The 13,881-nt window shown below is 50.1% G+C and overlaps 1 protein-coding gene across 1 annotated transcript in view; it reads right to left on the bottom strand.

Annotated features, from left to right (window-relative positions):
* Positions 1 to 13,881, bottom strand: part of LOC120299896 (SCO-spondin-like) — a 176,814-nt gene that overhangs the window by 79,305 nt on the left and 83,628 nt on the right. The window contains exons 49-54 of the mRNA XM_039325184.1: positions 10,471 to 10,617; positions 8,072 to 8,245; positions 6,568 to 6,732; positions 5,375 to 5,554; positions 4,748 to 4,870; positions 4,523 to 4,652 (exon numbers count right to left, since the gene is read on the bottom strand). Of these exons, the coding sequence (XP_039181118.1) occupies positions 4,523 to 4,652; positions 4,748 to 4,870; positions 5,375 to 5,554; positions 6,568 to 6,732; positions 8,072 to 8,245; positions 10,471 to 10,617 (919 nt within the window). The remainder of the gene's footprint in view (positions 1 to 4,522; positions 4,653 to 4,747; positions 4,871 to 5,374; positions 5,555 to 6,567; positions 6,733 to 8,071; positions 8,246 to 10,470; positions 10,618 to 13,881) is intronic.

The following is a 13,881-nucleotide window of genomic DNA, read 5'->3' on the forward strand; positions in this document are numbered from 1 at the left end:
CTCCTTCCCGGGCCAAGGGAGGGAGGGGAGTTTCACCCTGAATAGTGGTAGAGCCTCTGAAATCCCCAAAGGAGTTTTCTTTCGGGGTGAAAGGAGTGCTCCCACAGAGTTCAGGGTGTCTCCGCTTCTCAGGTGCCTTTGTCCCTTGTTGTTCGGGACAAAGCAAGACGGCGCTCCCACCTCCGCGCTTAAAGAGAACTGGTGAGTTATTTAAAAAGCGGACAGAGCTGATTAGAGGATTTTATTTCTTGATTTTAAGTTTGGAATTTAAGTTTAAAGAGTTACTTTCATTTTCTCTTTTTTCCTTTGTTGAGAGGGAAAGTAAAATGGCGATTTGAAGTTGTTTTTTTTTTTTTAAGGAGACAGAATGGATTTTGTCTATTTAATTATTTCTTTTTTCTTTTCTTTTTCTATTTTTTTTTTTTATTACAATGATTTTTTTGAAGGAGGATTTGGGTTTTTGGAGTTAATCTCCCTCTCTTTTGTTTAATTCTTTTTTTCTTTCTTTTTTTTTTGTATTTTTTAAGAAGGAGGAAAGAAGAAACAAATTTTTTTCTTTTAAGATGGCTTCAAAGCGCCAAGTAATTTCCACAGTTCCTAAGGTGGCTTCTTCTTCGGCGATATTACCAGCGCAACAACCTAAATCAACATTATTACCTTCTCCTCTTGCACAGTCATTAACGGTAAAAGATTTGCAAGATGTAATGGGAAATGTTATATCTCAAATTAGGGGAGAAGTGAAAGAGATCTTAGAGGAGAATAACAGGATCTTGAGGCAAGATATAGTTTTGGCTTTAAAAGGACTTGCTTCTGTTGTTGAAAAGTTGGATTTTCGTGTTGAAGAAGTTACAGATAAAGTGGAGGTGTTGGAGGAAAAATTTGAAGGCATGGAAAAAAAGATGGAAAATTCACGATGAGATTCTTATGTTTCAATATAGAGAGATGGAGTTCGCTTTAAGAATCGGAGGCTTGAGAGAAAATTTGCAAGGAGATCTGAGAGAGATGGTTGCAAATGACTTTGCTGTGATTTTGGATAGAGAAAAAGAGGAAATATTCAGAGAAATTGAAAAAATATTTAGAGTCAACTTTTGGGTTGCAAAGCAAAGAAATTTGCCAAGGGATGTGGTAATTTACTTTGGGAAAAGATCCCTGCGCAATGAAATTATACAAGCTTTTTATAATAAGAGGTTTCAGATTGCTGCACAAGATGTTATAATTTTAAAGGAGATCCCATCTAAAATTTTAAGAAGAAGAAAGGAGTTTGCTTTTTTAGCAGATGAACTTAAAAAGAGGCAGATGCCGTTTAGATGGGATATTCCGATTGGAATAGCGGTGAGCTGTGCGGGGATACGTCATAGACTTAATACTGTTTTTAAAGCAAAGGAGTTTTATACTTCGGTCCTGGGAGCACGCTCATCACCACCTATAATGTTTAAAGTTTCGGAAGAGAAGAAGGTAGAACAGCAGTCTGAAGAAGCTGTATTGATGAAAGTTGGAAAACTACAGACTGAGGGGTCTCAACAAGTCGAGATGAAGGAGCAGAGAATGACTCGGGCAGTATACAAACGCAAGGAAAAGGAACAACAGAAAAAGGAGGTTAAAGAAGTATTACAAGAATTTGTTTCTGAGCCTGTGGGAGAAGCAAGACCTAAGAGTTCTTTGGTGCAATCTTCAATGGCAGATCTTCAAGCAGCTTTCTCGAGGTTATTGGATAAGAGAGATGGGTAAGGAATGTAAAGATTGTTCCAAGGTTATTGACAGATTATAGCTCATTGCGGATGGAACTGGTTATTGGAAAAGAGGAGAGAAGATTATGGAGACTGAATGAAAACTTTAGATAAGAAGTAATAGTAATAGTAGTAAAGTTGGAAGGGACCTTGGAGGTCATCTAGTCCAACCCCCTGGTCGGGCAGGAAACCCTACACCATTTCGGACAAATGGCTGTCCAGTCTCTTCTTAAAAACTTCCAGTGTTGGAGCATTTACTGCTTCTGGAGGCAGGTTGTTCCACTGATTAATTGTTCTCACTGTCAGGAAGTTTCTCCTTAGTTCTAGGTTGCTTCTCTCCTTGATTAGTTTCCACCCGTTGCTTCTTGTCCTGCCTTCAGGTGCTTTGGAAAATAGCTTAATTCCCTCTTCTTTATGGCAGCCCCTGAGATATTGGAATACTGCTATCATGTCCCCCCTTGTCCTTCTCTTCGTTAAACTAGACATACCCAATTCTCGCAACCGTTCCTTATATGTTTTAGCCTCCAGTCCCCTAATCATCTTTGTTGCTCTTCTCTGTACTCTTTCTAGAGTCTCAACATCTTTTTTACATCGTGGTGACCAAAACTGGATGCAGTATTCCAAGTGTGGCCTTACCAAGGCATTGAAGAGTGGTATTAATACTTCACGTGATCTTGATTCTATCCCTCTGTTAATGCAGCCTAGCACTGTGTTGGCCTTTTTGGCAGCTGCAGCACACTGCTGGCTCATATTTAAGTGATTGTCTACTAGGACTCCGAGGTCCCTCTCACAGTTACTACTATTGAGCATGGTGCCACCTATGCTGTACTTGTGCATTTGGTTTTTCTTGCCTAAATGTAGAACCTTGCTTTTTTCACCATTGAATTTCATTTTGTTAGTTAGTGCCCAGTGTTCAAGTCTGTCCAGATCCTTCTGTATCTGAAGCCTGTCTTCTGGAGTGTTGGCTATTCCTGCCAGCTTGGTGTCATCTGCAAATTTGATGAGTTCCCCATCTATCCCTTCATCCAAATCGTTGATGAAGATGTTGAAGAGTACTGGGCCCAGAACAGAGCCCTGGGGCACCCCACTACACACTTCCCTCCATATAGATGCAGTTCCATTGAGGACCACTCGCTGAGTACGGCCGGTCAGCCAGCTACGGATCCATCTGGTGGTGGTTCTGTCTACCCCACATTTTTCTATTTTGTTTTAAATATGTATAAGGGCATTTCAATGGTATAAGTAATGCTTATATGTGTGTTGATTGCGATGACAAAGAAAGATGGATAAACTTTATATAATATAAGTATGATATTAGAAAATATTGTTTAGCTTTCTGAATAATTGATATTTAAATTTATACTTAAAGTTTATAATATTTTAATGGCAGACTAGATTCCAATTAATTTACTTTATATGAAATATGATATTTTGTAATGTTATTAAACTAGGGAGATGATTGGTTTATTAATTATGAAAGAAACAGAAGTTGTGAATTATAGATAAAATAAATTATAATGGTAAACTGGTAGGATTGTAATGACAAAGAAATTATTTTAATGTTAATTTTTTTCTTCTTTTTCTCTTTCTGTTTTTCATACATAATGGAGTTAAAGTACTTAATAATTCATTTATTGAATGTAATTATATTTGTTTGAGGTTTATTTGAGTTTAAAAGTTTTTTCTTTTAAGTTCTAGTTAACCCTGTATTCAGCTCTGGGAAGAAGGAGGGAGGGTTTTGGGGAGGGTTGGGAGGGATTGGGGAAGTGGTTTTTTATTGTAAAATTGTAAAAAATTTATAATAAAAAGAAAAAAGAAAAAAAAAGAATAAATAAAAATGAAATCGAGACAGCGGCGAGCAAAGATTTGTTGATTCCCAAGAGCAAGGAGATTTGCCCATAGGGGCTGCTACAGAGAAAATGGCGACCAGAGATATAGTTCTATAACAGAGCTTGCCGCTGGGAAATTCCAAAACTGAGGTGTTTGAACCTTGTCCAGTCCCATGCAGGGATCTTCCTCACCGTCCCCAGGTGGGAACCCCCCAACAGTCTCCAAGGAAGCCCCCCCCATCTTCTAGGCACACCGGTTCACCACTTCCTAGAGCAGCGGTTCTCAACCCATTTGAGGTCGGACGACCATTTCACAGGGGTTGCCAAACAACGCAGTCCGCCATTTCCCCCCCCCCTTTTCCTTAGCTGTGCTACTCTTTTTTATTCTCTTGGCTTTCGAAAGCCAATAGAATAGACTCTCTTGAATAGAGTCTAATTCTATTGGCTTTCCAAAGCCAACAGGAATGGTCCAGGCTGTCTCTGCCCTGCCGAGCCCGCCAAAAGCCCCAGTTTGCAAACGGTGCTGCGAGTTGTCTGCAGCGAAGGCGAGCTGTCTGGAAGCTTCCACCCCTCCCTGCTGAGCAACTGCTAAAAATGGAAGGAAAAGAGGGCCAGGGGTGGGTGGTGGAAGGCCGGCGGGCGCAGGGAGGGTTGCTGGCGTGCGTGGGGCCCGGCGGGTGCCTTAACTGCCTTGGGCTGGGCCAGCTGGTGGCCCAGCCGGTGGTCGGCCTGCGCCGTCTCTGCCGCTTGCCAGCTACGCTTCGGCCGGCAGAGGGGGTGGCACCACGCATGGGCAGCGCTCCCGGGCAGGGAAAGTCCTCAACTTATGACCAGTTGGGTAGTCCTCGACTTACGACCGGTTGGGGGTCAAGGCATTAAAAATGTTGAGAACCATTGTCCTAGAGTAAACAGCTCCGCAGAGGAAGGAATGGGGTTCTGCCCACACCGGGGATCTATCCCGCTCACCACTGGCTGCAGTTGTCCCTCAGAAAGATCTCTCCTGGCCGGCGGTGGTCCTGGTCAAAGAAGCAGTGACACTGGCTGATGTTCACACAGCCTCCCTCCTGCAGGAAGAGACCAGGGGGGCAGCGACAACCTGCAAAGGCGCACAGCGATGGAGGAACATTAGGTACCTGCAAAGAAGGGGTGCAAAGATACCCACCCACCCCTGGCCAAAGACTCAAAACTCACCCTCTATGCAGCTGCTCTGACAGGTCCTCCGGACACTCAGCTGGCGGCACGTCTGCGGGCAAGGGTCCACCAGGCCGCGGGCGCAGTGCCCGGCTTGTACGAAGACCATGTCTGGGCCGCAATCTGTGGAGAAAGACGAGGGATGTACAGGAGCAGAGCTAACTGAATGACCGAGGTGGAAGGGGCCGTGGAGATCTTCTCGTCCAACTCCTTGCTCAAGAAGGAGACACTCAAGGCCATGGATTCAGATGCTCGATGGAGGAGCGAGCTGTTTCCATCACAAGAAGAACTATTACTATCGGACCGTAGGAACAGCTGGTGGGTGGGAGCGAGGGAATCTATTGTTTCGTTAGCTCAGCTTTCGAGTGGGAAAACCGGAGCTGGTTTTGCTTCCGTGCCAATGTAAACTTTCAGTAAAGGATTATACGCTTGGTCAAATCATGTCCTAGGAGTTTCTTGTTCTGAAAATGCCCACTGGACACCTGGCAGATTCGCATCTGCTGCTCTCTGGGCATGTGCAGAGTGCTTCTTCCAGGGAGGGGGGGTCCTGGATCCCGATTGAAGCCTCTACTCTCTGTTTCCCCCCCTGCTCCTCCCTCTCAGCCCCAGTGAACTGCTTTTCCTCACCCCGGGCGTCTCCGCAAGGCTGTTGGTTGCACGTTTCCATCTGCACGGCATCTCCGGGACAGAGCTGCCCGCCGTTTTTGGGTGGGGGGTCTTCGCAGGTCCTGGTACGACTCCTCACGCCCCCCCGGCACTCGGCGTCGCAGTCTGACCACTCGCCCCAGGAGGCCCAGACTCCGTTCACTGTGGCAGGGAAAAGCAGGCGGAAGTAGCCCCGGTGTGAAAAACGGCCCTAAGTCTCTTTTTTTCCAGTGCCGTCATAGTAAATGAACCATTTTAAGTCGTGGGCTACCTGAACCAGCTGAAGGAAGTGGCCGCTAGCTTCCTCCTGGCTTGGATTCACTTCCAGTCAGCTTCTTTCGAGGATAACACCCCCAAATCGTCCAGGGAATGATATTCTTGAGCGGAAAGGGCACCACTGGGAGATACTTTATAGGCTGAAAACGCCCTTGGGAAACCCAGCACATGTTTCTCCCCTGATCTCCTTATGGGGAAAGCGCGTTCTGCCTCGGCCTCTTGCATCTGACTTTCCCATTCTTCCCAAACCTTTTGCCAAGGAGTCACCAAACGCAGTGACTCGACTTACGACCCCCGTTGGGAAGGGAAATTCCATCGCTAAGCAAGGCGGCGGTTCCGCGGCTTGGGCTCAATTTTCCAATCGGTTCGGGGCTGGGGTTCTGAAGGGAATCGCCGGCCTTCTTAAAGGGAATCAGGCTGGTGTTTTTGGCTCCGTGCTTCTAGAAGCACGAAGCCGAAAACACCAGCCTGAAGATGACGAATGAGATTTCGTCGAAACATCACCAAGACACTTCCAATTTGACGCAGGAGAAAACCCGAATAACCAAAAGACCTACATACAAACACCCGCAAAAACCTCAGAAAACACACACACACACACACACACACACACACACACACACACACACACCAGTGACGTCATATCTATGTCCAATGCGTTTTTAATTTTGTATTATTAATAAAAAAAAATTAAAAAAATACTTCAAAATATGAAGTAAAATGTGGAATATTCAGCATTTCACCAGGTTCCACTAAGGTGGCTCAAAATATTAGCTTGAGTTTTTTTTTTTCTCATGGGTTCCGGTGGAGTCCAGGTTTTTGGAAAATCTAGGAATGGGGGAGGAAGGATTTGGGGTCAACCCACAACTGGTACCGAGGGCAGGAAGGCCGATGAGTACCTGGACAGGCCCGGAGGAAGCAGGACCGGCTGTCAAACTCATCCCGGTCACAACGTCCACCCGGGAGAGCGTTGCGGAGTAGGTCGCGCCTCCGGAAGGTGACGCCCAGCCCACAAGATCGGCTGCATTCGCTCCAGGGGCTCCATGGAGACAGGATACAGTCCACTGGGGGAGGAAGAGGAGGAGGAGGAGGAGGAGAGGAGGAGCAGGAGGAAAAAAAGGAAGAAGGAGGAGAGGAGGAGGAGAAAGAAGAAGGGGAAGAGGAGGAGAAGAAGGGGAAGAGAAGGAGGAGAAGGAAGAAGAAGGGGAGGAGGAGGAACAGGAGGAGAAAAAGGAAGGAGGAGGAGGTGGAAGAAGTAGAAGAGGAGGAGGAGAAGAAAGAAGAAGAGGAGGAGGAGGAGAGAAAAAGGGGAAAAGGAGGAGGAGGACAAGGAAGAGAAGAAGGGGAGGAACAGGAACAGGAGAAAAAGGAGGAAGAAGGAGGAGGAAGAAGTAGAAGAGGAGGAGGAGGAGAAAGAAGAAGGGGAGGAGGAGGAGAAGAAGAGGAGGAGGAAGAGGAGGAAGAGAAAGTTGGGGAGGAGGAAGCGGAGGAGAAAAAGGAAGGAGGAGGTGGAAGAAGTAGAAGAGGAGGAGGAGGACAAGGAAGAGAAGAAGGGGAGGAAGAGGAACAGGAGGAGAAAAAGGAGGAAGAAGTAGAAGAGGAGGAGGAGGAGAAAGAAGAGGAGGAGGAGGAAGAAGAGAAGGAGGAGGAGGAGCAGGAGGAGGAAGAGAAAGAGTTGGGGAGGAGGAAGTGGAGGAGGCGAGCAGCAGCAGGAGGAGAAGAGAAGACACAGGAGGAGGAAGAGGAATAGAAGGAAGAGGAAGAGGGGGTAGAGCAGCAGCAGGAGGAGAAAGAGGAGGAAGAAGGAGGAGAGGAGGAAGAAGAGGAGAAGAAAGAAGGGGAAGAGGAGGAGGAGAGGAGGAGAAGGAGGAGGAGAAAGAAGAAGGGGAAAAGGAGGAGGACAAAGAAGAGAAGAAGAGGAGGAGAGGAACAGGAGGAGAAAAAGGAGGAGAAGAGGAAGAGGAGGAGAAGAAGAGAAGGAAGAGGAGGAGAAAGAAGAAGGGGAAGAGGACAAAGAAGAGAAGAAGGGGAGGAGGAGCAGGAGGCGAAAGAGGAGGAGGAGAAAGAGTTGGGGAGGAGGAAGCGGAGGAGGAGAGCAACAGCAGGAGGAGGAACAGAGAATGCAGGAGGAGGAAGAGGAGGAGTAGAAGAAAGAGGAAGAGGGGGTAGAGGAGCAGCAGGCGGAGCAGGAGCAGGAGGAGAAAGAGGAGAAAGAGAAGCAGGAGAAGCAGAGAGGAGAAGGCAAATAAAATATAGGTGGCAAGACCAGGGCAGATGGCACCCCATCTCCCGCGGGAAATGCCCACCGGAGCCCGGGAGCGGCACCTTGGGGGGGGGGGACTGGGTACGCGTGGAGGGGAGGGTCCACGGCTCCTCCTCCCCCTCTCCCGCTCCCCCGCCTACCGCAGTTGGCTTCGTCGGAGCCGTCCGGGCAGTCGTGGCGCAGGTCGCAGCGGCGCTCCAGGCTCAGGCACTCCCCCCCGCGGTGGCAGGAGAACTGCTTGGAGGAGCAGGCGCTGGGGGGGCCCGGCGGGATCGGGGGTGCCACGGTGGGGACGGTGGGGGCCGTGGGGCCGCCTGGCAAAGGAGCAGATGGAAGAGGCCGTTCGAGAGTCGTGGAGAGGTTGGCGGGGGTTGGATCCTGTTCGACCGTGGTTTAACTACGGTTTGCCAACCAAGCCCCACTTTAGCCTGGGTTGACTTCGGTCACCAGGTGGTAGAATTGCCCAAGGCTGTTAATTCACAAGATGACTCTTCTTCTTCTTCTCCTTCTCCTCATCTATTCTCTCCTTCTCGTTGTCCTCCTCCATCTCCTCCTCCTCCACCACCGTCACCATCTTCTCTTCCTTCTCCTTCTGCTTCTCCTCATCTATTGTCTCCTTCTCATTATCCTCCTTCTCCTTCTCCTCTATTGTCTCCTTCTCATTATCCTCCTCCATCTCCTCCTCCACCACCACCACCATCTTCTCCTCCTCCTCCTCCTCTTCTCCTTCTGCTTCTCCTCATCTATGGTCTCCTTCTCATTATCCTCCTTCTCCTCTATTGTCTCCTTCTTGTTATCCTCCTCCATCTCCTCCTCCTCCTCTACCACCACCACCACCATCATCTTCTCTTCCACCACCTCCTCTTCCGTCTCCTCCTCCTTCTGCTTCTCCTCATCTATTGTCTCCTCATTATCCTCCTTCTCCTTCTCCTTCTCCTTCTCATCTATTGTCTCGTTATCTCCTCCATCTTCTCCTCCTCCACCACCACCACCATCTCCTCCTCCTCCTCTTTCTTCTTCTCCTTCTTCTCATCTATTGCCTCCTTCTCATTATCCTCCTTCTCCTTCTCATCTATTGACTCCTTCTCATTATCCTCCTTCTCCTTCTCATCTATTGTCTTTTTCTCGTTATCCTTCTCCATCTCCTCCTCCTCCACCACCACCTTCTGCTCCTCTCTTCCTTCTCCTTCTGCTTCTCCTCTATTGCCTCCTTCTCATTATCTTCCTTCTCCTTTCCTTCTCTTCCTCCCCTTCTTCCTCCCTGTCTTCCTCCTCTTCCCTATCTTCTTCCTCCTCCTCTTTCTCCACCACCACCTCCTCCTCTGCCTTCTCCTTCTCCTACTCATCTATTGTCTCCTTCTCTTTATCTTCGTCCTTCTTCTCCTCCACCATCTTCTCCTCCTCCTTCTCCACTATCTTCCTTCTCCACCCCACTTCCTCCTCTCCTTCTGCTTCTCCTACTTTTCACCTCTTGTCTCGTCCTCATTATCCTCCATCTTCTTCTCCTTGTCATTATATTCTTTCTCCTCCTCCTCCTTTCCTTCTCCTCCTACTCCTCATCTATTCTCTTCATTATCCTCCTTCTTCTCCTTCTCCTTGTCTATTGTCTCCTCATTATCCTACTCCTCCTTCTCTTCTTCATCTATTGTCTCCTTCTCATTATCCTACTCCTCCTTCTCCTTCTCTTCTTCATCTATTGTCTCCTTTTCATTATCCTATACCTCCTTCTCCTTCTCTTCTTCATCTATTGTCTCCTTCTCATTATTCTCCTCCTTATTCTCCTCCTCTTCCTCCACCATCTTCTCCTCCTTTCTCCACTATCTTCCTTCTCCACCCCCACTTTCTCCTCTCCTTCTCCTTCTGCTTCTCCTCATCTATTCTCCTTCTCATTATCCTCCTCCTCTTTCTCCACCATTTCCTCTTCCTTCTCCTTTTCTGCCGTCTTCTCCTCCTCCACCACCACCTCCTCCTCCTTTTCATCTCTTGTCTCCTCCTCATTATCCTCCATCTTCTTCTCCATCTCCTTCTTCTCCTCCTCCTCCTCCCCTCCTCCTCCTTCTCATCTATTCTCATTATCCTACTCCTCCTCCTCCTCCTGCTCCATCACCTCCTTGTCCTTTTCCTACTTTGTATCTCTTGTCTTCTCCTCATTATCCTCCATCTCATTATTCTCCTCCTCCTCCTCCTCCTCCTCATCTATTCTCTTCACTGTCCTCCTTCTCCTCCTCCTTCTCCACCACGACCTCCTCCCCCTCTCCCTCCCTCTCCTCCTCCCAGATGGACTCCATGTGAAGTCCCCACCCCTCCATGTGTAGACTTGGAACCCATCAACCCAAAGACCTTTGGACAGACCACCCAACCGCAGGATGAAAGGGAACAACAAAAAACTCTTCTCTGGGAACCCCTGCAGCTAAACACGGCAGTCGCACGCCGGAAGCCCGGAGGAGAGCCTCATAGCCTCTCGCTGTCCTGAACACAACAGGAGCCCAGCGTCAACTGGACTAACCGACGGCTGTGCCGGTGCTGGTAGCGCACTCACCACAGTGGGCCTCGTCCGAGCCGTCCACGCAATCCTGCTGCCCGTCGCAGACAAACGCCGCTTCCACACAACCCAAGGTCTCGCAGGCAAATTGTCCCTGGACGCATAGGATCCGGGGCATTCCAGCCGAAGGGATGAGAGTCGGCCCTGCCAAAACAGAGGGGAAACTGAGTCAGGGGTAGCGTGGGGTGGGATCCGTGGAGGGGCCGTGCTGGTCTCCGCGAGGCCGGAAGCTGAAATGAGCGTCGGTGGGCTTCTACTTGTTCCTTTCCATCCAAATCTGGGGGGGGGAGGTGGAGCATTCATGACATCACCTCACCCATGACATGATGGCACAGCTGACCTAATAGAATAACAGGGTTGGAAGGGACTGTGGAGGTCATCTAGTCCAGCCGCCTGCTCGAGCAGGAGACCCCCTTACCGAATCACACAGTTGGAAGGGATCGTGGAGGTCGTCTAGTCCAGCCCCCTCCTGCTCGGGCAGGAGACCCTTGCCAGAATCACGGACTCGGAAGGGACCTTGGAGGTCATCTAGTCGAACCCCGCCATTCTGCAAGGGAGAGCCTTACAGAATTACGGGAGCGTAAGTTGACCCCCCTCCTTCTTGGGGGCAGCCCTTCAAATATTGGAACGCTGCTATCGTGTCACCCCCCTAGAGGGGTGGATGGGGGTGAACAGGCTTAGACTCAACCCTGACAAGACTGAGTGGCTCTGGGTCTTGCCCCCCAAGGGTCATCCTGATGGTCCATCATTTGTCCTGGGGGGGGGGGATAAATCTACCTCCCTCCGTGCAGGCACGCAACGTGGGCGTCCTCCTGGACTCACAGCTAAATTTGGAACAACATCTATCGGCCGTGGCCAGGGGGGACCTTTGCCCAGGTTCGCCTGGTGCAGGGGTCTGCAACCTTAAACACTCAAAGAGCCACTTGGACCCATTTCCCAGAGAAAAGAAAACACTGGGAGCCGCAAAACTTGTGTGTGCACACACGCGCGCATGCAAGGGGTGGGGACCTTGATTGAAGAGTTTAATTAAAAAGAAATAGAGGCTGCTCTGCATGAGTTCTCTCTCTCTCTCTCTCTCTCTCTTTCTTCTCCCCTCTCTCTTTCTCTCTCTTTCCTCCCCTCTCTCCCTCTCTCCCTCTCTCTCTCTTTCTCTCCCTCTCTCTCCCCCTCTCTCTCTCCTCTCCTTCTCTTTCCTCCCCCTCTCCCTCCCTCTCTCTCTTTCTCTCTCCCCCTCTCTCTCCTCTCCCTCTCTCTTTTTCTCTCTCTTTCTCTCCCTGTCTCTTTCTCTCTCTCCCTCTTTTCTCCCTCTCTCCCTTTCTCTATTTTTTTCTCTCTCTCTTTCCTCTCCCCCCTCTCCCTCCCCCTCTCTCTCCTCTCCCTCCCTCTCCTTCTCCCTCCCACTCTCTTTCTCTCTTTCCTCTCTCTTTCTTCTCCTCTCTCTCTCTCCCTCTCTCTTTCTTTCTCTCTCCCCCCCTCCCTCTCTCCGATCTTCTGCTCACCTGGCAAGCTGGCTTCAGGCTGTTCTCCAACAAGCTGACACATGTTATTGGGCTGGCTCTCTCCTGCCCATCCTGCTTCCTGCTACCTGTTTTTTGCAGAGATGCAGCAAAGGGAGGAGCCAAACCCAATAAGCTTGTCAGCTTGTCAGAACAGCATGAGGCCACTCTCTTTTACACACAGAGAGAGAGGGAGGGAAGCAGGGAAGTGCAAGTGCCCTCCCCCCTCCAAATGGCAGAGGAGGCTGGGAGCCGCAGGAGAAGGCTCAAAGAGCCATATGCGGCTCCACAGCTTCGGGTTGCTGACCTGTGGCCTGGTGCACCAGTTGCCGCCTTATTTGGACTAGGAGGCTCTACTCACAGTTACTCGTGCCCTTGCCACCTCAAGACTGGATTACTGTAACGCGCTCTACATGGGGCTACCCTTGAAGAGCGTTCGGAGGCTGCAGTTGGTTCAGAATGCAGCCGCGAGAGCGATTGTGGGCGCGCCAAGGTACGCCCACGCGTCATCGATCCTCCGCGAGCTGCACTGGCTTCCTGTGGGTCTCCGGACGCAATTCAAGGTGTTGGTTGTCACCTTTAAAGCCCTTCATGGCTTAGGACCAGGTTACTTACAGGACCGCATACTGCCGCACAGTTCCCAGAGACCAGTGAGGTCCCACAGATTGGGCCTCCTTCAGGTCCCGTCGGCCAGACAATGTCGGCTGGCGGGCCCTCGGGGAAGGGCCTTTTCTGTGGTGGCTCCGACCTGGTGGAATCGACTTCCCTCCAAGATTCCAACTACTCCCACCTTGCCGGCCTTCAAGAAAGCTATTAAAACTCTCCTGTTCCGGCAGGCCTGGGGTTGATGTCCCCGGGGGGGGGCTGGGATACGATTAGGACATGCTGTGTGAATGCACTCATTTTTATTGTTATACTTATTGTTTTAATTTTGTACGCCGCCCTAAGTCCCTAGGGATTGGGCGGCATATAAATTTTATTAATAAATAATAAATAAATAGTTCTTTTCTCTAGACTAGCCGAACCCAAGTCCGGCAGCCGTTCGTCACGTGTTCAAGTCTCCAGACCCTTAATCACCTCAGTTGCTCTTCTTCTCTGCACTTTTTCCAAAAGTCTAAACATCTTTTTTTTTTTTGTGATATGGTGGACAAAATTGGCGGCAGTAGTCCAGGCGTGGCCTTACTAAGGATTTACAAAGCAGTACTTATTCTTCACGGGATTTTGATTCTACGCCTCTGTTGTTATACAACCCAGGATTGTATTAGCCTTCTGGGCTGCTGACGGCCACGGCTGGCTCACGTTGAAGGGGGTCGTCCACTAGGACTCCAAGGTCCATCTCACCGTTACGGGTGTTTGAGCCAGGTTTTAAGTTGGAATGCGCCAACTGGGCCTCCCTCCCACCCCACCGTGTGGGTGGCACACCGGCCTCACCTGACAAGGCGGGCCTCCATCCCGGTGTTCCAGGTCGGGGTGGAAGAACGTGCCACGTCGGCCCTCTTGAAGCACTGCTGGGTCCCGGAGTCACCAGTGGCCGAGAGGTGGGCCAGCCGATGCTGGGTGTTGCTGGGGAGAAGGCAACTGGCACGGTGGTTTTCTGGAAGCGCCGAGAAGGGGTCGGCCTCACGGGGCTGGTGGGGGAAACGGCCGCAGTCTCCGGCTTGGTGACCGGCGGCAACCAGGGGGGCTTCTCCGGAGAAGTCGCAACCGCTGTGGGTCTCGTGCGGATTATCCCTGGGGCTGGGCTGCTGGTGGCAGGGGTCAACCGGCCCTCGGCGCTCTCCGTCTCTGGGGCGCGCGAGAAAGAACCAAACGGTCAGAGGAGAAGAAGAGGAGGACACACACACACACACCCCTCACAAAAATGTGAGCCTCGTCCGGCCTCACTTAAGCTGTCTTGCCCCCCCCCCCCCGA

Source organism: Crotalus tigris, unplaced genomic scaffold (genome assembly GCF_016545835.1).
Source record: "Crotalus tigris isolate CLP2741 ecotype Arizona unplaced genomic scaffold, ASM1654583v1 scf7180000024320.386069, whole genome shotgun sequence".
NCBI lineage: Eukaryota > Metazoa > Chordata > Lepidosauria > Squamata > Viperidae > Crotalus > Crotalus tigris.